We start from the raw sequence: 24,846 nt of genomic DNA, 5'->3' as shown, positions 1-24,846 counted from the left end.
AGACATTAAAGTATTAATGGAATATTTTCAACAGAGCATAGAAAATCCGTTCATGACCTATACAGGTTCAAACACGATTAGAGTCCTGTAGACATGAAATAACACCCCTATAATCACCTTCACACACTTGGTTACATCATAGTGGGCAGGCTACAGGACCACTCTAAGGACAAAATAGTACTACTGCTACCGAGCTAACTTAAAGGGTTTCAAACAGAGTGGGGAAGGACAAAGCCAAAACGTACCACTTCCCCACAGAATGAGAGGGAACCTTCTCTTCACGCCATTCCAGGCATGTCATGTCCATCTCAGTCATTGTGCATCCATCTTGGCCAAAGTATAGCTACTTAGCATCATTGTTTAGTTGTAGGTTTTTAGTTAAAAAAAAAAACATGATTTGAACTCAAAAATAGAAATCTGTGATTCAAATCAAACACTAGCGTCAGGTTTTCGCTTTAATCAGCTATGCTATGCTAGCATGTAATAAAATGGGAATACCCAAGTACGCATGTATAACCAGGCCATATTCACATCAAATCATTTGTATTTATCACCATAATACTGGACTTTCCTTTCATTGGTCATATGGTTGCTTCTTGACTGGAGCAATATGAGATATACAAATACCAAGCAAAATGTATGTGCCTTCGACACGACCTGTATCGCGTCTATGCTACGGAAACTGCAGCAGTGGCGCCACCTGGTGGTGTGTGGAGGAACATTGCCGTGATCCGTCAAACATAAATGCTGATTCAAAACAAACACAAAGACCGATTTTTAATTGGGGAACTTTAGAGAACTGTGACACAAGATGAGCTGCTAAATTCAAAGCAATACAACTGAAGATCATTTTAAAAAGCTGCTGATGACTGAAAACTGCATAAATTAACAATTAGCAATAAAAACACATTTTGTTAACCTCATTTGATTGCGGCTTGTGGCTATAAAAAAAAAAACAGCAGTAGCCTTCCTTGTGATATAAAGACACACAAGCTCACTCTCCATCACCCTCAACATCCTTACAGTCCTGTGGCTCGTCTTCTTCATCCACATCTTCTTCACCAGGCTTCTTGTCCTCCTCTGCTGCTTCTTCTTCTTCTTCTGCTGCTGCTGCTGCATCTTTTTCTTCTTCTTCTTCTGCTGCTTCTTCTTCTTCTTCTTCTGCTGCTGCTGCTTCTTCTTCTTCTGCTTCTGCTGCTTCTTCTTCTTCTGCTTCTGCTGCTGCTTCTTCTTCTGCTTCTGCTGCTGCTTCTTCTTCTTCTTCTGCTGCTGCTGCTGCTGCTTCTTCTTCTTCTTCTTCTTCTTCTTCTGCTGCTGCTGCTGCATCGTTTTCCTTTTCTTCTACTACCGCATCATTTTTATTTTCTTCTTCTGCTACTCCATCATTTTCCTTCTTTTCTTCTGCTCCATCATTTTCCTTGTTGCCTTCTGCTGCTGCATCGCTTTCCTTCCTTTCTACTTCCATTGCGTCACCTTCCTTGTCAGGCTCGGCCGTGGCGGCGTCATCCGCCTTAGGGGCATCGTCATCCGCCTTGGGGGCATCGTCATCCGCCTTGGGGGCATCGTCTTTGACCACTTCCTGCAGGTTGTACTTCCTGTAGCGCGTGTATTCTCGGACCACGCTGATGCAGCACACCGCCTTGATGACCTCCACGATGATGGTGAGCTGTGGGTTGGTCAGGTCCACTCTGTTCTTGGAGTTCAGCTTCCCCACCAGGCCTGTGCACAAAGACAAACGGGACGTTCCATTCCGGTCCCGCAGGTGGCTCCAGTGAGCAATGCTAATGTTTTCCAAGCCGTTTTGGCCCGACATGTGGGACGAGCAGCATCACCTGCAATGGCTTTGATGATGTCTTCCCTCTTGTTGTGGCTGCTGTTGCGTGCCTTGAAGGCGACCTGGTAGGTGGCTCTGTTGGGCTTCTTGAACCAGGGTTGCAGGAAGGTGCTCAGGTACCTGAGCATCTCCTCCGGGAAGGCCCTGCACGTCCCCATCACCTGGGTGGTGGAACCACACAATGATCATACTAAGTGGGGTGTCACTGCTTCATGTACGCTAGTCGCTTGGTGTCAGCAGTGTTCCTGTAACGTTGGCTGTGACACACAAGCACCAGACTACTGTGGCCCTAACCCAGGGGTGGGCAAACTTTTTGACTCGCGGGCCGCATTGATTTAACAAAATTGACGGGGGGGGGGGGGGGGGGGGGAGCATACTATACATTTTACACGTAACAGTCCACCATCTATAAAAATGTCATGCAATCTGCTATATGTCCCCTTTTCAAGGAGCTTTTTGTAAACAACAGACCCCATCAAATAACAAAATTGATCAAACAGCTACTTAAACCATCAAAAAGTTGGCTCAAGTCATGATCGCAGGTTGCATATTATTAATAATAAAAATACACTTTATTTATATAGCACTTTTCAAAATACTCAAAGACGCTTTACAGAAAAATGGACTTGAATAAAAGCAAGTAAACAGAGTAAAAGATACATTAAAATACAACATTCATTCGTTTATACGCAGTTAAAACATGGGTAAAAGCGGGGCACAGCAGTCAAGTATAAAAGTTCATTCATTCATTCATTTTCTACCGCTTTTCCTCACAAGGGTCGTGGGGTGCTGGAGCCTATCCCAGCTGTCTTCGGGCGAGAGGCAGGGTACACCCTGGACTGGTCGCCAGCCAATCACAGGGCACATATAGACAAACAACCATTCACACTCACATTCATACCTATGGACAATTTGGAGTCTCCAATTAACCTAGCATGTTTTTTGGAATGTGGGAGGAAACCGGAGTACCCATAGAAAACCCACACATGCACGGGGAGAACATGCAAACTCCACACAGAGATGGCCGAGGGTGGAATTGAACCCTGGTCTCCTAGCTGTGAGGTCTTCGCGCTAACCACACGACCCTGTGCCGCCAGTATAAAAAGTTAGACATTAAAAACAGATTTAAAGAGGTGGGTTTTTAGTTGTTTTTTGAAACTGGGAAGGTCAGGGCAAACACGCAGTGAATGGGGCAAAGAGTTCCAGTAGGGTGGGGGCAGCAATGGAGAAGGCCCTGTCACCCCATTAAGTTTAAATGAAATACTTTGGAAAGAACGGGCGGGCCGTATTCTAACACTTGGCGGGCTGGATGTGGCCCCCGGGCCGTAGTTTGCCCACCCCTGCCCTAACCCATGGCACGCTTAAACTCAAATCTGAACCCCTTATGTCACTTCCTGTCCACACCCCCACGCAGCTCTCTTAGCACTGGAACACATTTACGGCAACACACATGAATCGCAAATTGTCTTATTTTCTCTTATTATGTCTACTATATTGGGTAGTCGTAGTGTAAACGTGACTATAGGGGTGTTATTTTATGTCAAGATGACTAATAATATAAAAAAATAATATTTAGAAGGTGCTAAATAGGTTTCATGTCTTATTTTCTCTTATGATGTCTACTATATTGGGTAATAGGAGTCTAAAGGAGACTATAGGGGTGTTATTTCATGTCTAGAGGGCTCTAATCATGTTAAAACGTGTATTTTGAAGGTTTTCTATGTCTTATTGTCTCTTATCATGTGTACTATATTAGTCATAGGAATGTAAAGGTCACTATAGGGGTGTTATTTTATGTCTAGAAGGCTCTAATCATGTTAAAGAGTGTATTAAGAAGTGTCTTATTCCCTCATATTATGGCTACTATTTTGGGTAATAGGAGTGTAAAGGTGACTATAGGGGTGTTTGGAGTGATCTAATCATCAAATATTGTATTTAGAAATAAATAATACTCCTTAATAAACGAGGGATTATTGTATTTCATAGCCACATGATTTCTTTGGCGCATAGACCTCACAGCTGGGAGACCTGAGTTTGATTCCACATCTCGGCCATTCAGGAAGAAGCCAACTGCTCTGCTGTGCTGAACACTTGTTCGGGGGGGGGGGGGGCTTGTTGGTCTTTTCAGTGTTTTCAGGCTGCACGGTGGGCGAGTGGTTAGCGCGCAGACCTCACAGCTAGGAGAACCGAGTACAATCCCACCCTTGGGCATCTCTGTGTGGAGTTTGCATGTTTGCGCTGTGCATGAGTGGGTTTTCTCCGGGTACTCCGGTTTCCTCCCCCATTCCAAAAACATGCTAGGTTAATTGGCGACTCCAAATTGTCCATAGGTATGAATGTGAGTGTGAATGGTTGTTTGTCTATATGTGCCCTGTGATTGGCTGGCCACCAGTCCAGGGTTTATCCCGCTGCTTGCCCGAAGACAGCTGGGATAGGCTTCAGCACCCCCGCGACCCTCGTGGGGATAAGCGGTAGAAAATGAATGAATGATTTCTTTGCGTCTCACCGGCAGCATTCGAAGGATGATGCGTGTCTTTTTCTTCTTGGTGGCGTGCAGGTCCGAGAGGATGTGATGAACCAGCTTGTCAGACTCTGCAGCGAAGGCAAAAATGAGCAACAATACAAAGAAGAAGAGATTAGTGTGACAAATGCGTCGCCGTCGACGACCACAACGTATTCCCTCAGGCGTCCTCCGACTCCGATCAAACAATGACGTCCAGGTGGAATGCTTTACCCAGATTGTGAGTTCTGATGAAGATGACGTTGTTGGCCCCGCTCTCCAGGGCCTGGAAACGCCACTGTTTCCCCGGGCCGGCTTTCAGCTGCGCCACTTCCCTCCTCAGTGCATCGTCCACATCTCCTTCGCTGTAGTTGCCCTCGTCCTCTTGAAACTGCCGCACAAAAGCCCAACACACGCATTGAATGTGCCATTTTATGATGCAAAATGGACATTTGATAGTTGTCACAGTAAAATGCATCCCTAGAGCCTGTTTATGGCTTCACTACACATCTTAAAATCACACACATGTTGACAATTTTATGTTGAATTTTATTTCAATGAATTTATTTACACTGTTTTTTTTTAATAAAGTGAATTTTTAGGTATGGGATTTCTGTGAAAGGAATTTTTTGATACAGCAAATTTTAAACACCAATTAACAAAACAGAATTCTGGACATTTTCACTGGGAATTTTCTTTCAATGATGCACCAGGGCTGTCAATCACTTCAAACATTTAACTCACATCTTGCCCACAGTTAACTCATAATTAATTACATTTCATGGCCGATGAAAAAGCATTTTTATCGCAATCTCTTTGTGAACAATTTTTGTTTTCTCCAAGTGAACTCTTCTCCCTTGAACGCACCATTTAACCTGATAGACCGCTACACTGTATTGGTAGCCTTTTTCTTCCACCTGATGCTGCTAATACGGCTAGTGCTAATGCTAGCTCTACACTCAGCTATAATACAATAACTACCAGTTTGTAAACCAAATTTGAGCTCATAGTTTCAAGCAAAAAATTCTGCCCAGAAACGGCTTGCGTCGAAAAAAAAATCACCGGTATGCCAACTGTATAAATGACCACTAAAAAATACCGGCTGTGCTTCAGTTCCGTCTCACTGCTCTCTGGCAAGTTGACGGCGTAGTCTGTGACAGTTCCAACTCCAGCGACATGAGATGCTAATCAATTTGGTCTTATTGCCCCCACTAGCACCGGAAATGACGATACATTTGATGATCGGATCCGACGGCGTGGTTTTAATGAATGAGCGTTTGCACTGACCTTCTCCGGACCGTATAGTTGATCGGCGTACTCATTGAGCAGGTCGAAGGCCTCGGCGGTGCACTTCTTCTGGTTCATGTTGCAAGTGATCAGGATGCCCTGCATGCCCACTTCCAGCTCCCTGGACCCCCTCCAACGTTTGCTGTGGGGGTAGCCGCCGAAACCGAAGTACTTCTTGCTCCGTTTCCTCGTCTCTCCCTGCGCGGCCGCCATGAATGACGCCAATCAATAAACACGATGACTAATAATAAAAAATAATACCAATCATGTGACGTCAAACACACAACACGGCTGTCGTCTCGTGTTGGTGGTTGCTGCGTTGTAGCTAGCTTAGCCGCCCCTGGAAGCGCAGAAGTAGCTTTAAGGCGACAGACTACGACATAAAAGACGTAACGAGGTCGCTAAATCAAGTTGGACGCGTCCTTGGAAACGTGCGTTCAAATACAAAACGGAACTTTAGTCGCCGCCAGACGACTGATTCCCTCGCAAACATATATAGCTGTTTTGAAGGTCTTCTACGGCGAGTCGGGAGGGACTAAACAGACAGGTGGTGATGCTGGGGGTCAATACGGATATCGACATTACCGATACCAGGAACTATATCCGTATTGGGTTAGCACCGGAGTGATTTTCCGAAGCATAGCTCCATTTTTTTGTTGCGTCGTCAATATTTCTACATGTATATGCTACATTGTCGTGTTGTTTAACTACAGTATTATGTTCTAAAAATATATAAATGGATTACAGGGAACAATCGTCTATTGTTAGTGTTATTGTGTTTAAATATACAGTGCATCCGGAAAGTATTCACAGCACTTCTCCTTTTTTAATGTCAGCTTTATTCCAAAATTGATTGAATACAATTTTTTCTCAAAAATTCTGCACACAACACCCTATAATAGCAATGTGATTTTATTTTTTTGTATTAAAACTAAAACAGTGAAAAATGACATGATGCTTCCACAACAACATGCTTCACTGTAGGGATGCTATTAGCCTGCTGATGAGCACTTCCTGGTTTTCTCCAATCGTAACACCTGGCATTCATTCCAAAGAGTTCCATTTTTGTTCTCATGGTCTGAGAGTCCTTCAGGTGCCTTTTGGCAAACTCCAGGCGGGCTGCCATGTGCCTTTTACCATGGGAGTGGCTTCCTTCTGGCCCCTCTACCATACAGGCCTGATTGGTGGATTGCTGCAGAGATGGTTGTCCTTGTGGAAGGTTCTCCTCTCTCCACAGAAGAATGCTGACAGAGTGGCCATGGGGTTATTGGTCACCACCCTGACTAAGGCCCTTCTCCCCTGTCCTGGTGGTTCCAAACTTCTTCCACTAGGGGATGATGGAGGCCACTGTGCTCATTGGAACCTTCAAAGCAGTGCAAATGTTTCTGTAAACTTCCCCAGATTTGGAGCCTGGAGACAATCCTGTCCTGTCATGTTGGCAGCCTGACCGTGTTTAGTCCCGACTCTGGGTGCCCACAGCAGACCACTCCCTGAGCTTCTCAGAGCTCAGATCTAGATCACGAAGAGACTTGTACACAAGCAGAGCTGTTTTAAAATCCATTCTCTGAGCCACAGGAAGCCAGTACAGAGACCCGAGTACTGGACTAATAGGGTCATAATTTGTAGTTCTGGTCAGGACTGGAACAGCAGCATGCATGGTGGATGTACTGCAGCTGGTTTACGGCTGGTTTAGTGAGCCCAGTGACAAGGTCGTTCCTGTGGTCTAGCCTGCTGTAGACAAAGGCATGGATTGGTCCGTCTAAATCTGCCTTAGACACTAGTCCCCTGATTTGGGAAACACCTTTTAGCGGATAGAAAGCTCATGATTTCATGTGGCTGTTAAAGTTGAGATACGAGTCCTTTATTCCCCCTCGACTTCTAACCAGATGATGAGGTTTGAGACAAAGAGTCTCCAGGTTTCTGTGCGCCAAAGACAATGGTTTGACTTTTGTTTGAGTTTCGCTGCAGAAAGTTTGAAGTTTCAGTTTGATGCTGTGACATAGAAACATGCAGGACCATGTTTGATGGCACCTGCCGTGAGTGTGCTCTGAATGACAGTGGGAGGACACATTGCAGCTGCGTATCGGCTGGCTGGCCTAAAAAGGAAGCATGGTCCTGGGATTGACCCCTGGGGAACACCACAGGTCATAACCATTTGGTCAGAGACACAGGTACCAACTCCAACCAAGTACACATTGAACCGTTTTAGAGCAGTACCAGAGATTCCCAGCCAGTTTTCGAACCTCTGTGGTAAGATCCCATGATCAACTGCAGAGCTGAAAGAAACTTTGCCTGCATTGATCTTCAGACAGATACGGTGTCCCCTTGACAAGAGCTGTCCGAGTGCTGTGGTGGGGCTTACAGAGGAGAAAGTCAGTCAGCTTTTCCAAGACTTTCCCCAAGTATGGTATAGGTTTGATATGAGCCGATAGTTGTTGAGGATTGTGGCTATCCCACTGCCCAGCACAGCACCGCAGATGATCTCTAGATGTTCATCTACTAACTGAAGCTAACAATTTTTCTTTGGAAACATCATAATGAAGCTGGCAGGACCTGATCCAGCAGACGGCACTGTGGGGGAAGACAGCATGGGCCTTACGTGCTTAAAGCTTGCTTGCACTCACACACTCTTCCTCTGAGGGCGACGAGGGCCGAGCATTGTGTCGGCGTGACAGAGCAAAACGGAGCTGGTCTTCTTCAGAGTGGACTCCCACTTGAAGAACTTGCATCCCTTCCTTGCCGCCTGGCGCGCGGCGCAGCAGTAGAAGCCTCTGCCGTGGTTGGGACCACCGTTGGACACCTGCAGACGCCTGCTGCGGCGCCCGCAGATGCACAGCGGTGGCGTGATCTTGGCCGTTCCTGATGGAACGACGTTGGCGGGTCTCAAGGAGAGGACGGTCTTGGGGACGTTGAAGGAAGCCGAAGCGGCAACCTTCTTTCGGGAGTCAGTGAGGGCAGTAAAGGACGACGTTGATAATGCGATGCCTCCTTTGGGACGGAAGATGGAGGCGTCGGGGGTGGACGACCTGTCTGGGACGAAGGTCCTGAAGGAGGAGGGTGTCTTATTGATTTTATGCGCTGATGCAGCCTGCTGCTGTTTTGAAGCCGCCTGGAGAACTGCAAAGCCAGGGTTCTGTCCACCAGGGACATCATGACACACGGCTGTATCACCTGGAGGTCCCACAGGTTCTCCCCACGCGCTGTAATAATCAGAGATGGCCTCCAAAGTCCCCTCAGGATCCATACCGATGTCATCCAGCACCACGTCATCATAGGATCCGCACCTGTCCTCTGCTTCCACTGCCAACTCCTCGATGTGCTCCTCCCCCAGTCCTGGGGGTCCGCTTCTTCGGGCCTGTTGGTGTTGGAGACTCCCCATGACCATGGAGCAGAGAATGAGGTTGTTGGAGGAATCCACCGCTGTGGCGCATCTCGTCCTGCTCCAGAGACCACACAGGGGTGACGGCGTACCATTGAGGAGAGTCTTTGGAGACACGAGACTCTGACAGACCGGGACAGAGACCTTGGGACTGGCGTTATCCTGCAGGTTTAGGACTTTAGTGGCATTTGCTACAGAAGACGGAGAGGAGGTTGCTGGCTTCTTTGGTTTGTCTTCCTGTGAGAACAAGACAGCATTCCATTAGTTCTCGCTCTATTGTAGTTTTCCACCAGGAGGGGGCGCCAAATGACCAATGTGGAAAAGTCCTGCTGGATAGTTCATGGAACATTTAGTGATGCGGGGGTACTTAGTGGATGAAGAATGGGCAGAAACAAAGCAAATAAGGAAGGGAAAGGGTCATTGGAGGGCTGAACTAGCGGATCACCCAAACACTCAACATGCCACCAGGCATAAGAAGTGGAACGTTAAATACATCAATAAATGTCACATTCAGTTTTCATGGAGAAATGGTCACAGGAAATGTCAAATGACAGCAGGTAAGGGACTTGAAAAGTCCTGAGAGAGATGTAGATTTCTGTGGTAAATAATTCCGTACACGTTGACATCCACTTGATACCATCCACTTGGTACAAACCACTCAGCTCACAGGCCACAGGAAATGTGTTCTGTAAAGGGGTATCCTTGTTGGAAATACGGGCCGTCCACTTAGAAATCGCCCAGTTCTTGCATGTTTAATGCAAGCGGTATCCCCACTTTGCTCAATGGCCCTTGAAAGCACCACGGATCAAGGAAACTACTATACTATATTTTTAAAAACAATCTTTTTATTCATTCATTTTCTACTGCTTGGGTCACGTGGGGTGCTGGAGTCTATCCCAGCTGTCTTCGGGCGAGAGGCAGGGTACACCCTGGACTGGTGGCCAGCCAATCACAGGGCACATATAGACAAACAACCATTCACACTCACATTCATACCTATGGACAATTTGGAGTCGCCAATTAACCTAGCATGTTTTTGGAATGTGGGAGGAAACCGGAGTACCCGGAGAAAACCCACGCATGCACGGGCAGAACATGCAAACTCCACACAGAGATGCCCAAGGGTGGGATTGAGCTTGGGTCTCCTAGCTGTGAGGTCTGTGCGCTAACCACTTGACCAACAAGTGCCCCCCCCAAACGAGTGTTCAGCACAGCAGAGCAGTTGGCTTCTTCCTGAATTTGGAAACAATTTGTTTCACTGTTTCAACAATTTTTTTTTGTTGGAAACAAGTTGTTTTACACTTTCTGGTCCCCACTACTGTATTAGCCTAACTGCTAGCTCATTCATATTAGCAGTATGTTTGGCAGACAGGAATATAAACAAACATTGATTGCACTGTTGGAAGTGTCACTTTAACTTTGTTGTTGCTGCGTATATTTTACAGCAGTAATTATTGTTTAATTGAACTTTAGTTGAATTGACTGCCAAGTGCCTAGAAGGAATAAAGCCAAACCCCTTTTATAGGACCATACTGAATTCCATTTTTTCCCTTTGCTTATTTGCATCATGTTGAATTGCATCATATTGCAAGAAATTGCACCATATCATATTGGATTGCATTGATTTGAACGAAATGATTATCGTATCATATCGCATCATGAAGAGGGTGAATCGTATTGCCAGAAAATTCCATGTATCGTTAAAAGTATCGTATCGCTGGCAGTGCATCGAGATGTGTATCGAATAAGAAAATGGCGGCAGGGCTCCGGTACATTCTCACAAGCAACAGTATATTAAAGTAACTTTTCTTGTCTTGTTGCAACAGCCATCTCCCTGGGCTTGGAAGTTACACTTATCAAATACCAATCAAATACCCTTTTCTTTCTCGATTTCCCATCAATATTTGTACCCGCTTATGGCTCCCCATCCACCGCCGTCTTTCCTTAAACTATTGTGTTGGGTGCAAACATTACATTAATTGCATGTAAAAAAAATTGTGCCACTAAAAGAAATTTAATAGGCCCCTTTTAAAACGAATAAACCATTTTCCTGATCATTTATTAATGCTAGTGATTGACGACTGTATTAAACGATGCGTTTCTGAAAATGTCACCAATCTACTGGGGTAGCCGTTAGCATGTTCTAGGATGACGTTTCTCCCATGCAGAATGAGGGCGGTGCGCTCGGCACGGGAGGCAGGAATTCAGCAACGGGGGTCGCTGGACGAGGATGGCCACTCACCCTCACTAAGCTTCTGGTGATCTTCATCACGCAGCCATCCCTCATCATCCTCGCTGCCAGCTGAGCTGTGTTCCTGGCGTCATCCAGACCGGAATGCTCTCTTCCACAAAACTGGATTCCCAGATCTTGCAGCGCACCGTTCAGACCTTTGGGCTTCCTGCTGTAAAACATCTGGAAAGACAACAACGTGTACCGGAAAAAAGTTTTTAAACATTTTTGAAAATAATGCTATTCAAACTACAAAGATCGCCATATTTAAGCATTTTTAAAAGTGTAATATGGTCTGACGATTTGTGTAAAGTTTCATTATCTTATATAATATTGCATTCTTTTGTCGGGGTATGGCGTTTCCCCTCTTCATTTCGTACTGCTTTAATACAATACTACGACGTATACTGTAAGTGAGTAATACGAGAATATCAGTACTTCAGAATGTTTTCATCTTGAAATGTTACATTTCTTTGTCAAACGTTATACCAGTATATTGGGATTTTAGTCACACCAATAAAAAAAGCTTATGCTGACAATATTCCTATTCCTGTGAAATTCCCATTTTGTCCTCTTGAAAAATGGCATGTTTTTCCTCGTAATGTTTCTCTTACGAAATGCTAATATTACAACAACAGTTTTATTCTCACATTACAAGATTATTTTTCTTATTATTTTTTTAGTTGTGACTTTATTTCTGTAAAGTTCCCATTTTTTATATATTTTTTCCACCACAAAGTTTCGTGTTTTTCCAGTGTTGGTTTTTGCCATGAGGTTGTAACATGGTATGACACAGTTATGAATATGCTGGTAATATTCACATCTCATATAAACAACAAAATAATTAATTAATAATCAGAAAATGAGCCATTTTTCTTCCTTTAACGATGGTATTGTTGGATGCAAGGGTGCACTTACCCTGTAGGTGCTCCTCAGGTCGATCCAGCTGTTGACCACGTCTGGCTTGTGGATCTGCTTGCGTTTACACTCGTAGTGCAAACACACTCCCAGATCCCAATCTGACACAGGAAAGGAAGCGTGATCATCGCACGTCAGCGTTGGCTGTGTTCAATGCTGGCGTCCGTCATCTTTTACCCGACCAGGTGAGGAAAGCGCACAGCTTTGAGGAAGGCGGAGGAGCGGAAGCGGCGTCCTGCCGGCCGGGAAAGAGGAGCGCCTTCTCCAGGCGCAGCGTTTGCAGCCAGCGATTGAACTGAGACAGACAGATCTGGAGCGGGACTCCTGCTTCGACTTGCACCTGAACGTCGCACACAAACATGACCCGGCGTTACGCAACCACATGTAAAGTCTCATTCTTTGGCTACGTCTCCATCATTCAGCATTTCTTTGACTGTGTTGAAAATGCCACTTATAGGACTGGACTTGCTTCTGTTTTTTGTGTTGTATATTAGCTTAAACGTATTCTATCCTCAGAATACATCAGGGGGGATAAATCCAGAAATTACTTGAAGCATTCCAAGTTAAATGGTTGTCATTGATTTCACTGGATAGCGTATTTGATCAATCAATATATTATTATATTATATTATAGTATTTCTGTCAAATTCAAAACTCGCTTCCTTTGCAAAATTCAAATTATTCAACATTAGGACATTGTGATTGAAGATAGTTATGGCTGTTATGGCTGCATTATGGAGATGCTATTTGGCCAAGTCAAGGTCAGTGGTGTGAATATTTTGCCACCTGTGTAATGCCAGTTAGCTCGGTGCAGAAGGCCGACAGTACGGGATGCTCCTGAGGTTGAACGTAAGTGTGAAACTCGGACTCGATCTCCCCGGTGGATGCGTTCAGAAGAACAGCAGGGAATTCAACTGTTAACCATGAAAGAAGAGGAAAGACACAATAATAAGGTAATTGTACTTGTACTGATGGGAAACATACTTATTTCCTGGGTGGAGTTCCTTTTATCTCTCCAGCATGTGGACTCGAAGTCGATGACGATCAGATATGCAAAGACTTGATCTGAAAGAAATGTTTTGGTGAAAGTTAGGAAATTTGACCCTATGCAATGATATAACATTGTGTATTGACGGCGCTAACTTGACAGGAGAGTCTTTCTTACAGCCGAGGATTGACTGCGCTGCCTCAGCATTCCTAATTCTCTGTGGAGATAAAAATACTTCAATGCGAAATATCAAAAACAGCAATAGGAAAATATGTTCATTAGCTGACTCGGTGAGTGAGCTCGCCGTGATCGAGCATGATGCTATGCTACTTACTTAGCTAGCTTCTTTGTGGACATGTCTGTCACTCGGAAGGCGTCTCTCGACACCTTTTAAAACGATGCACTTTAAACAAACACTTGACGTTTGCGGTTTTAAGGTGCCACAAAATCGCGCGTTCTTTTTAAAACCTCCGGATCCAGTTCTCTTTGTTCGACTAATTTCGTCCGCCAGGTAGCAAAGTCGAATTCAGAGCAGACCGTTCAAACATGAGCCGCTCGAACGTTTCCTTTCTGTTTGCCTTCACAATAAAATCCCACGGTCTACATCTCAGCATACTTTCTACAAATTAAACGTTTAAACTACTAAAATGTTTTACAAAATAGTCGTATTTTCTAGTCCAAAAATATCACACGACGAAATATATTTAACGGATAGTTCACGCTAGCTGATTTTAAAGTGGTGCAAAATTGCGCATTCTTTCTCAACTCTCCGCATCCCGTTCTTTGTTCGATACCTCCCTACTAATCGATAACAGAGCAGACTCGTTCTAAAAGAAACTGTTCCCACCCCAGCATGCTAGTTGCACGACGTACAGCAAGTTAAACATTCTAACTACTGAAAAATAGTCGTATTTTTTCAGTCAAAAACTATCACAAGACGAAGACGTTTTTTTAACGAAATGTATGCGAGATGGTATTTATTTTGACAACAGTACAGTGAAAATTACACCACCGACTTCCGTCAACAGGAAGTATACCCACTTAAGCATGGGTCAAACGTGTTGTATCAGTCACCGTGTTACTGCGTGAGTTTGGAAGACGTTGGAACGTCATATCATGGTAATTAATCACATGTGCAGTACTCTATATTCACTAGTGTGTTAATAGTGTACATATGTATTAATTCTCTACATACGTAAAGTCATAAAGTCACGCGGGAAATTATAATATTGCATGTAACGTCAAGCGTGTATCTTGCTAGTATTTCCAACATCAAAGAAAGCACCTTGTGTTAAAGTGTTAAAACCCTTTAACGAAATGACATAATCCGTGGATTATGTTTTGGTGCTCTCAACAACACGGTAGTTAGAGTTATGCAGTGTTCTTACATTGAATTATTTTTGGTGCTTCATGCCAAGCATAGAGATCAGATCTAACATGGCGCCCTCGCTGTCAACGACTTTCAATGAGCAGAAAAGGAAAAGCAACGCGGGTCATGGCCCAGCCAAGAGGTTGAAGGGGCGGGAAATTGGAGCTGATGAGAACGGGCAATGTGGACCGCGGATGTCCGTGCTGCCTGAGCACCTCCAGCATCCTATCACAGCCAAGGAGCTGATGGAGCTGCTGCATTATGCCGCACTGCCGGGAATAACCGGCATCAAACAGCCCAGGTCATCACCATAAAACGTTTTCTAATGTATTTTGCTTATTGGCATCAATAGTGTGCTGTATTTATCTAATGTATGTGTGTGTCTTCTAGTTGGTGTAGTGTGGACGGGCAGCAGCATGTGGAAGGCGTCAATGTTGTGCTGGTGGAGGGTGTGACCCAACGTGACTTTTACAAACACTACATGACTTTCAGGCGTCTGAGGAGCAACTACACCAGCGTAAGTACAACCAGCAGTGCTGTAGTTCAACTCACTATGGAGGCTCAGTGCATGCTGCCTTCTTTGCATGGATGCTTTAGAGAGTCACCTTCACGCCATCCACGCCGTCCACCAGCAACCTGCTCTCCGGGATATTCAGCAGTGACGTGGCCACTTTGGACGGTTCCTGCGTGGGCCCAGTAGAGAGAGGCAGCAGCAAGTTGCACAAAGGTGAGGATAAATAAGCTGTGACACTGACTACTACAGTGTGGCCCCACGCATATAAACACACTGAAAATATGTTGTTTTCATGCAGAAAATAAGTGGATAAAAATGTCTAAATCCATAATTAGAGATGCACAATATCCTATTTCCCCAAAACAAACGGACTAGTAATTTTTTCATATGTACTTTTTAAAATGTAGATGTAAGTGTAGTTTGTGCACGCATGCTGGTAAGGAGTGGAAGAAATGATGATGTGTTGAGGAGTCCTAATGAAACATCATGAAATGATGACTATCATGTGGCACGGTGGACGAGTGGTTAGCATGTAGGCCACACAGTCAGGAGATCGGGAAGACACTCCACTGTGTGGAGTCTGCATGTTCTCCCCGTGCATGCGTGGCTTTTCTCCGGGTACTCCGCCTTTCCAAAAACATGCTAGGTTAATTGGCCACTCCAAATTGTCCATAGGTATGAATGTTGGGGGATTGGTTGTTTGTCTATATGTGCCCTGTGATTGGCTGGCCGCCAGTCCAGGGTGTACCTCGCCTCTCACCCAGAGACAGCTGGGATAGGATCCAGCATACCCCCACCCTAGTGAGGATAAGCGACAGAGAAAAAGAATAGATGGACTACTGTCAGGAGAATATCAGCAGAGGAGCCGCCTGCTGTGGCCCAGCGAGGTGCACTGTATTCAGGCACACGCGCCGAGCAGCGTCTGTGACGCCACGGAGGTCTCTGGCAAACCTTTTGCACTTTTCAAACAGCATGGCGCTGGTGTTTCAGGAGGCTGATGTTTTTTGTGTGCTCCATGGGTTTTATTTCCCCCTCATGGCGGAGCATTTGGAACAACGTCCTTCCTTGGAAAGTGAAAGTTTACATGGGAAGTTACGACAGGCCTTAAACGTCACAGGCAGGAGAAAAAAGGAGCGCTTGATTTGCTCAGACACACAGTATGGGTAATCTTGCCTCTTTGGAGTTTTTTTTTAAAATATAAACACTGGAGCTATTTTATCACATTTATTGGTATGATGTCATCATTCCATTGGTGCGTTATCATGCAACCCTAATAATATAGGTAAAATAGGTAAAATGTAGCGCATACATCTACTGCTGTTTAAAAAAAGCCCACATTTTTTACGTGTTTATATCTTTTTGCTTCACTGACCATGTTTTGCCTCAAGTCCTCGAACTCACCATAGTTGATCTAGTTTGGCTATGCCATCACTACTTTTGTTCAGTTCATATATATAATTTGTATTGTACATGTGTGACAGTGCTGACAACTCACCCGGTCGTGACCAAGTTTGGGACGAGGAGGCATGGTCTGACAGCCTACTTGCTCCCCCAGGAGGAGATGATCAAGGGACATTACCCGGTGAAAGGTCGTCGTTGCCGCCTCTTGTCTTCCTTTCCCTCCTTGCCGCCCTCTCACTTCCCATCCTTCGCCTCTCCTTGCAGGGATGCCAGGCTTCGAGGAGTTTGTGTGCACCCATAGCGATGATGTCGTCACGGACGCCAGTCCTCTGTTTGGACTGGACTGTGAAATGGTGAGCAAGCAAAAAGCACTTCCTGGTGAAAGCCCACCCCCTTCCTGGTGTTGCTGATTGTCGATGCTGGCAGTGTCTGACAGTGAGAGGCTACGAGGTGACCAGGGTGTCCCTGGTGGACTGCCAGGGGACGTGCATGCTGGACCGACTGGTGAAACCTGACAACAAAATACTCGACTACATCACACAGTACGCACACGGCATCCATCGAGACACGCCATCTACAGTAGATTCAGTGAGGAGAGGCAACATGGGACATGAAATAAAGTGGAGAAAGAACTACAAATGTTGAGTAGCGAGTGGAAACACAAAGAGCATTAAACATTCAAATAAATGCCAAAGAAGTCTAAATAAAGATATTAAATAACATAATAATAATACAATATTACAATACATAAGTAATTTATCCATTTCATTCCTGATAAGTAGCATTGTTTTCTACATGTGAAACTATCATTACTGTCTATAGAATGCATTTGGTGTTGATAATTTGGGGTGTCTGGAAAGGATTGGATTTCCTGTGGGAAGAAAGGCCCTTCAGGTCTTGTTGGAGCTTTTGGAGTAAATGAAGAAGGAAAATGGAGGTGCTTTACGGCCTGTGTGCAGGTTTTCTGGTATCACAGCGGCCATGTTGCAGCCGGTCAGGACCAAGCTCGGTGACGTTCAAGCCGAGCTGAAGAGGCTGTTGCCACGAGACGCGGTCCTGGTGGGTCATTCCATCAACAGTGATCTGATGGCCCTGAAAGTGAGTGGAGCACTTCAGTACCTTGAAGCCGCACTTGACTGACCTGGACTGTTTGCAGCTCATCCATCCACACGTCATCGACACCTCACGACTGTACAGGAGAGAGTTTGGACAGAGGTTTAAGCTGAAGGTTCTGGCCGAGATCGTGCTCCAGTAAGCATCACCGATTGTGATGATTGATCACTTCCTGTTGGCTTAATGGTTCCTGACCCGTACATCAGGAGGCGGATCCAAACAGAGGAGAGGACAGGTCACGACCCCGCCGAGGACGCCTTGGCAGCGTTGGAGCTGGCCCAGTACTTCATTAGAAGAGGACCTCTGCAGGTAACAACCCCTATATCAACATATGGGAAAAAAAAACACCTGCACCATATCAAACGACACCCAACACAACCTATCAGACCGATAACTTGTTTAACTAATTTGTATTATTCAGTAATATGACACTTTTACGTCAAACGCAACAAGGTTATGAGAATATTTGGTTAGCCGACACCAAGAAGACATTGCACTTGGGTCCAGGTAAAGATGCACAAGTCAGGATTTTGGGGACTCTTTTTATGGAGGCGGCGTGGCTCTAGTCAGTGTGTGCATGTTTTAACGCTGCGGGTTACGATACTGCTTTTAACAATGCCATGTGTCAGCATAAACAGACTTGTCATAGAAATGAGCCCTACATGGCTTATTTCACACTGAACAGGAAGTCAGTGCATGCATGTTTTAATGCTGCAGGTTACGATGCTGCTTTTAACAATACGATGTGTCAACATTAACAGACCCTTTTCATAGAAATGAGCCCGACATAGCTTATCATGCACTGAACAAGTCAGTGTGTGCATGTTACGATGCTGCCTTTAACAATACTGTGTGTCAATGTAAATTGACTGTTTTCATAGAAATGAGCCCTACATAGCTTATTTTGCACTGAACAAGAAGTCAGTGAATGCATGTTTTAATGCTGCAGGTTACGATGCTGCTTTTAACAATACTACAGTGAAGAAAATAAGTATTTGAACACCCTGCTATTTTGCTATTTCTCCCACTTAGAAATCATGGAGGGGTCTGAAATTTTCATCATAGGTGCATGTCCACTGTGAGAGAGATAAACTAAAAAGAAAAATCCAGAAATCACAATGCATGATTTTTTAACAATTTATTTGTGTGATACAGCTGCTAATAAGTATTTGAACACCTGAGAAAATGAATGTTAATATTTGGTACAGTAGCCTTTGTTTGCTATTACAGAGGTCAAACGTTTCCTGTAGTTTTTCACCAGGTTTGCACACACTGCAGGAGGGATCTTGGCCCACTCCTCCACACAGATCTTCTCTAGATCAGTCAGGTTTCTGGGCTGTCGCTGAGAAACACGGAGTTTGAGCTCCCTCCAAAGATTTTCGATTGGGTTCAGGTCTGGAGACTGGCTGGGCCATGCTAGAACCTTGATATGCTTCTTACGGAGCCACTCCTTGGTTTTCCTGGCTGTGTGCTTCGGGTCGTTGTCGTGTTGGAAGACCCAGCCACGACCCATCTTCAATGCTCTGACAGAGGGAAGGAGGTTGTTCCCCAAAATCTCACAATACACGGCCCCAGTCATCCTCTCTTTAATGCAGTGCACTCGTCCTGTCCCATGTGCAGAAAAACACCCCCAAAGCATGATGCTACCACCCCCATGCTTCACAGTAGGGATGGTGTTCTTCGGATTGTACTCTTCATTCTTCTTCCTCCAAACACGCTTATTGGAATTATGACCAAAAAGTTCTATTTTGGTCTCATCTGACCATAAAACTTTCTCCCATGACTCCTCTGTATCATCCAAATGGTCATATGCAAACTTAAGACGGGCCTTGACATGTGCTGGTTTAAGCAGGGGAACCTTTCGTGCCATGCATGATTTCACATCATGACGTCTTAGTGTATTACCTACAGTAACCTTGGAAACGGTGGTCCCAGCTCTTTTCAGGTCATTGACCAAGTCCTGTCGTGTAGTTCTGGGCTGATTCCTCACCTTTCTTAGAATCATTGAGACCCCACGAGGTGATATCTTGCATGGGGCTCCACTCCGATTGAGATTGACCGTCATGTTTAGCTTCTTCCATTTTCTAATGATAGCTCCAACAGTGGACCTTTTTTCACCAAGCTGCTTGGTAATTGCTCCGTAGCCCTTTCCAGCCTTGTGGAGGTGTACAATTTTGTCTCTGGTGTCTTTGGACAGCTCTTTGGTCTTCGCCATGTTACAAGTTAAAGTCTTACTGATTGTATGGGGTGGACAGGTGTCTTTATGCAGCTAACGACCTCAAACAGGTGCATCTGATTCAGGATGATACATGGAGTGCAGGTGGACTTCTAATGGGCAGACTAACAGGTCTTTCAGGGTCAGAATTCTAGATGATACACAGGTGTTCAAATACTTATTTGCAGCTGTATCACACAAATAAATTGTTAAAAAATCATGCATTGTGATTTCTGGATTTTTCTTTTTAGTTTATCTCTCTCACAGTGGACATGCACCTACGATGAAAATTTCAGACCCCTCCATGATTTCTAAGTGGGAGAAATAGCAAAATAGCAGGGTGTTCAAATACTTATTTTCTTCACTGTATGTGTCAACATAAACAGACCCTTTTCATAGAAATGAGCCCACATTCAATGTGGACTTTAACAACAACAAAAGAAAGACGGTGTGAATGTGAAGACAGGCTCTACATACTGTACAGTTGCTGCAATGCGTCTTGTCCCGTGTGTCAGGTGCTTGAGGATCACCTGGAGCAACTCTGGGGTTTGACGTTACAAGAAGAGTCGACACACTCGGAATCAGAGCCCAGTAGCAGGTACATACATGAACACAGCAATGTTTGTGTCACGTTACCGTGGTTACCACACATCCATTATACTCCAGTGTCTATCCACGTGATGACTTTGGACTATTTTGACGCTGCGCAGGTTTGCTGAGGTGTTGCAGCGACTCGGCAGGTCAGTTTGCTACGTGGGGAAGCGCTGCGATGTGGCCTTACACCTGGCCAATCAGCAGTGGCTCCACTCTGACAAAGAGGTGAGACCGTGACTGAATCATATGGTATTGTTTCTACACTCAAAATTAGTTGAATGGGTAGAATTTAGGTAGAGTTGCACTCCAGTCCTGCTGGGCCTGAAGAAACGTTCTTGTTGTTTCCTCCAGGTGGCGGCCTCTTTCAGGAGGCTGGGCAAGGTTCCGTTCTTCTCTGTGCTCCATATGTCTCCTCTCTCAAAGCGGTCCCAGGACCTGCCTGCCAAGCTGGACCACGAGGTGAAGACCTGGGTGGCGGGTTTGTGTGTGTATGTCCTGCTCACGGCGTGCGTGGTGGTCTTGCAGGCGAGCACACCCCTTGGGGACATGTGCATGCTCTTTGCCGGTCCGTTTCCTGTAGGCTACCCCGAGAGAGAAGTGAGGCGACTGTTCCGCTGCTGTGGTCGCGTCCGGCGCGTGAAAATGCTGAATAGGACACACAGGGTACGCTTTGGGGGCGTCCCACCCTCCTTACACGCAAACCGCTCTAGGTTTATGCAGGTTCTTGTCCTGCGTAAAGGGTGTTGGCTCACAATGAGGGGGTCCTGGTTGTGTTTACCGTGCAGGTTCACGCCTTGGTGGAGTTCAAGCTGCTAGAAGGAGCCGCGCTGGCACTGCAAACACTGAACGGCATCCAAGTGCAAGGACACACCTTGAAGGTAAAAGCTGTTAGGAACTCAGCCACCGGGTGGCGCTCTGTCTCTACCTGCCCTCCCAATACTGTACTATGTTTACTAAGGGTGTCGAAAATAATGACTAATAATGATTCATCAATGCGCACGCGCGCGATGCGAGTGCATCGGCTCACCGGGTATGGATGTAATTGATCTCTCCAGGCGCCATGAATGCACCATCATTATTTGGTGTTTTGTATTGAATACGGACGGAAGCCGTGAGGCACACACAACTACTAGTAAAACAGCATGGACGTCCGTACGCAAGCAGCAGCGAGGGAGTTTCTATATCTAACCCCCCCTGCAACGTTTAAATGGTATGTTTGGAAACACTACGGATTCTTAAAGAACGGCGGAAAGCTCGACAAAATGTCTGTCATTTGCAAAGAATGCCGCGTTAAGAAGCCGTACAACGGCAGCAGAAAAACATGCAGATCCCCCCCCCCCCCTTAAAAAGGGGACACCCCAACACGGACAAGTCTACCGCCACCTCCCCGTCTAGTTCCTGGTGGGACACCGGGGAAAAGCCTAGCAAATCAGGTCAGAACAAGTGGATCTTCCGCTTCTTTCCAAATTGTCCAGGAGCTATTTGTGCCCCCCGAACTAGTGTTCAGCACTGCAGGTAACATTAGAACAGCAGAGCAGTTGGCTTCTTCCTCAATTTTGAAACAATTTTAAAAGGGTAGAAGTTCTTTTCCACTTTAGCAGTTTATTAGCAGAATGTTTTGCAGACAGGAATATAAACAAACATTGATTGCACTGTTGAAAGTGTCACTTTAACTTTGTTGTTGCTGTACTGTATTTTTTACAGCAGTAATTATTGTTTAATTGTTTTACTCCACCACTCAAACACTGCTATTTTAATTGCATAGCCGATGTGAAAGTGTGAGGAAAGTTGTTTTTGAAAAGTTGTTGCTGTTTTAAGATGTCAAAAAGAATGATCAAGAAGTGGTGCATAGTAAAAAAGACAAACTGCACTTTAGTAGAATACTGCCAAGTGCCTAGAAGGAATAAAGCCAAATCCTTTTTGTAGGACCATACTGAATTCCATTTTTTCCCTTTGCTTATTTGCATCATGTTGAATTGCATCATATCGCAAGAAATTGCATCATATCATATCGGATTGCATTGATTTGAGCTAAATGATTATCGCATTGTATCGCCAGAAAATTCAATGTTTCGCTAATTATAGGACCTTCAGTCTCGGGCTGATACTGACTCTTGGGGGCATGATACCTGGCCTGATACCAGACAAACCATGTGATGATCTTATCACATACTATTTAATCATGAGCTTATTATCACGTACTATTTAATCAAAAGACCATTTTGTTTCCAGAAAAAATTTAGTTTATTACATGTATTATATCTAAACAGTGTAAACTGTGTGTTCACGCTCGTGCGCTGTTCTCTGATTGGTTGTTTCACGGGCACGATACCAGAGCAGCGCGATAGGGCTGATACTGGACATGGTTAAACTCTATATTTTATCAGTATCACTGCCCTGGGCTTTGACACAGTATCATTTCGGCCTTTTCCTGTATCATTCATGGGCGGTTTCTAGGGTACAGGGCCAATTAATACTGTAGTATGTGATAAAGTATGGTATCGCTAGCAGTGCATCAAGATGTATAGCAAATCGTTCTCAGTGCTGAGATTCACACCCCTAATGTTTAATGGTTTCCTGGTCACTAGCTAGCGCAGCTAATGCTACTTACATCCATACTGGTCTTCAGTCATGGTCACACAGACAAGGCCCCAAGTAGCTGTCCTCGGCTATGCCTGCTGGTCATTTTAGCTCTCAGCTCAGAGCAAACATCAGCTGAGAGACAACTTGCTTCGGTAGTTGTGACACTGGTATGCCAAGGTACCATGGTATAAAGTCAGCATCAAAAACAGCAGCAGCCCTTTGGAGCTAAACTTTCATTCATTTTCTACCACGTATCCTCGCGAGGGTTGCAGGGGTGCTGGAGCCTATCCCAGCGGACTTCGGGCAAGAGGCGGGGTACCCCCCTGGACGGGTGGCCAGCCAATCACAGGGCACATATAGACATACAACCATTCACACTCACATTCAGTATTTGTTCCCGCCTGTGGCTCATCAAACCACGGTGTCCAGCAACATATGAAATATATCAAGGAGCCACGGAGGGTGTCTGCGTCTTCTAGGTACAGAGGCCGGTCAACGAGTCTACGCTGGATTTGGACGTGACTCTCAATGCGCTGATGAGCGACGTGCTCAACACGCGCCGACTCTACGCCACCAGACTCGAGCCCCTCCTGGCCCGCAGCATCTCGGCCAAGCGCAGCGAACACGCGCCGGACGCCGAGCACTCAGAGCTGAATGATTGCACGCCACTTGCTGCCGAGACGTACGAGCTGAGCGAGGAAACGCTTGTGCAGAGGTTCGGCCGCTTTGGAGCCGTGGAAAGAGTCTTTGCCAAGGCTAAACCTGGAAGACGTGCGAGATACGCGTGCATACGTGAGTACTCAAACAGGCCACATATTTTCCCCCACCAAACCCAACAGGAAATCATGTCAATTGGAATGATCTGTTCCAGAGTCAAACTGTGGCCATCTAGCTGCTACACCAGTGAAAATGGTAGTATAAACAGTTTCATCTGTCGCCTCTTGTCGAATCAACCATCATAAACAAGGAATGATGGCATGTGCTTTCATGTCAGCGATGCCAAAAGTCAATGATGTGTAATTACTAGCTAAATATAGCTAATTTAGCTACGTCTGGGGCAAACAGGAACCACAAGCACGTTTTTTAATCAATTAAGCAAGGCGTACTGTTTGTTTTTAACAGAGTTTGCCAGTCCAGAGGGCAGACATGCGGCCCTCAGGTCCTTAGAGGAACTCTGGAGGGAAAACTTCCTCGTCTGTCCGGCGCTGACTCCGCCCCACATGACTTCATGGCTTGCTGACGACGACAGGGAGCATGTAACTCCAACAGTGCTGGTTTGTGCAAATTTTGCTATGCCACTAGGGGGCGACGGCTCATGCAGAGAGCTTCTTGACTTTGCCAGCGAGGAGCAGCAAGGATTGTGTTTATGTGCAGGAGGTGCAGATGGAGCACACCATGGAGAAGCTGGACCGCCGCCTGGGGAAAGTCTTCATGTCTCTCCCAGAAGGCACCTTGTCTGTGGTGCTCCTGCTTCCACGTCCCAGGTCAGGCCTCTACCATGCCCGCACTGTTTTGGATTGTCCTCTTTTCAACTTGCTGTGTTTCTTCAGCGCTCCCAACTCTTCACCTGGTTTGTGCTTCCTGGACTTCAAGCAAAAAGTCATCAAACCCCGCGGAGAGGAAAGGAAGTGTGAAAGTGAATTAATCTAAAGTCTTTTTATGGCAAACTCTTCCTTGCACAAAGGGACCTTGGACAATCGCTGTCGCTTTGTGACCTCAATAAAGATGGATGGATAGATTCAGACCATATGAATCGACAGTACAGGCCCTTTAGGCATATAAAAACTCCCTAGTAGGGATAAGCCACATAGAAAATGTACATTTTTAGGCCATAGTAGACCTGTACATACACAGGTCTACTATGGCCAAGATGCTGGATAAAAACATACAAAATTAACTTTATTGCATTTCCACTACTACA

General features: G+C 45.4%; 3 protein-coding genes across 7 annotated transcripts; 1 reads left to right on the top strand and 2 right to left on the bottom strand.

Moving 5' to 3' along the window:
* Nucleotides 1-673: 673 nt before the first annotated feature.
* On the bottom strand, nt 674-6,170 carry thumpd1 (THUMP domain containing 1). Its single transcript, XM_078793163.1, has 6 exons — nt 5,622-6,170; nt 4,569-4,725; nt 4,341-4,426; nt 1,833-1,995; nt 1,214-1,719; nt 674-700 (listed from the first exon to the last, which is right to left on the bottom strand). The coding sequence occupies exons 1-6, from the start codon at nt 5,832-5,834 to the stop codon at nt 674-676; spliced, it is 1,152 nt and encodes a 383-aa protein (XP_078649289.1). The 5' UTR covers nt 5,835-6,170.
* A 1,962-nt stretch (nt 6,171-8,132) lies between these two features.
* Nucleotides 8,133-16,972, bottom strand: eri2 (ERI1 exoribonuclease family member 2). 3 transcript variants are annotated; one of them, XM_078793399.1, is made up of 9 exons: nt 16,515-16,972; nt 15,058-15,188; nt 13,292-13,353; nt 13,133-13,213; nt 12,935-13,062; nt 12,326-12,488; nt 12,149-12,249; nt 11,243-11,413; nt 8,133-9,237 (listed from the first exon to the last, which is right to left on the bottom strand). In XM_078793399.1, exons 3-9 carry the CDS (start codon nt 13,341-13,343, stop codon nt 8,242-8,244), a joined length of 1,692 nt encoding a protein of 563 aa, XP_078649525.1. In that variant the 5' UTR covers nt 13,344-13,353; nt 15,058-15,188; nt 16,515-16,972; the 3' UTR covers nt 8,133-8,241. The 3 variants fall into 3 exon arrangements, with proteins under 3 accessions (XP_078649525.1, XP_078649526.1, XP_057924020.2); XM_078793400.1 differs by lacking the exon at nt 16,515-16,972 and having other exon boundaries at nt 15,058-15,639; XM_058068037.2 differs by lacking the exons at nt 15,058-15,188; nt 16,515-16,972 and adding an exon at nt 13,471-13,835.
* rexo5 (RNA exonuclease 5) lies at nt 14,037-24,839 on the top strand. Of its 3 annotated transcripts, XM_078793398.1 has the most exons (19): nt 14,040-14,255; nt 14,610-14,806; nt 14,896-15,022; nt 15,103-15,232; nt 16,501-16,608; nt 16,685-16,773; nt 16,847-16,962; nt 17,380-17,518; nt 17,577-17,671; nt 17,740-17,842; nt 20,264-20,346; nt 20,459-20,567; nt 20,694-20,801; nt 20,868-21,062; nt 21,128-21,220; nt 23,405-23,717; nt 24,048-24,199; nt 24,300-24,409; nt 24,476-24,839. In XM_078793398.1, exons 1-19 carry the CDS (start codon nt 14,253-14,255, stop codon nt 24,573-24,575), a joined length of 2,370 nt encoding a protein of 789 aa, XP_078649524.1. In that variant the 5' UTR covers nt 14,040-14,252; the 3' UTR covers nt 24,576-24,839. The 3 variants fall into 3 exon arrangements, with proteins under 3 accessions (XP_078649523.1, XP_057923983.2, XP_078649524.1); XM_078793397.1 differs by having other exon boundaries at nt 14,037-14,255; nt 20,694-21,062; XM_058068000.2 differs by having other exon boundaries at nt 14,039-14,255; nt 20,694-21,005.
* Nucleotides 24,840-24,846: the final 7 nt, after the last annotated feature.

Source organism: Doryrhamphus excisus, linkage group LG9, assembly GCF_037039965.1.
Source record: "Doryrhamphus excisus strain RoL-2023G ecotype Guam linkage group LG9, RoL_Dexc_Guam_v1.1, whole genome shotgun sequence".
NCBI classification, from domain to species: Eukaryota; Metazoa; Chordata; class Actinopteri; order Syngnathiformes; family Syngnathidae; genus Doryrhamphus; species Doryrhamphus excisus.
This window is presented reverse-complemented; position numbering and strand designations above follow the sequence as displayed.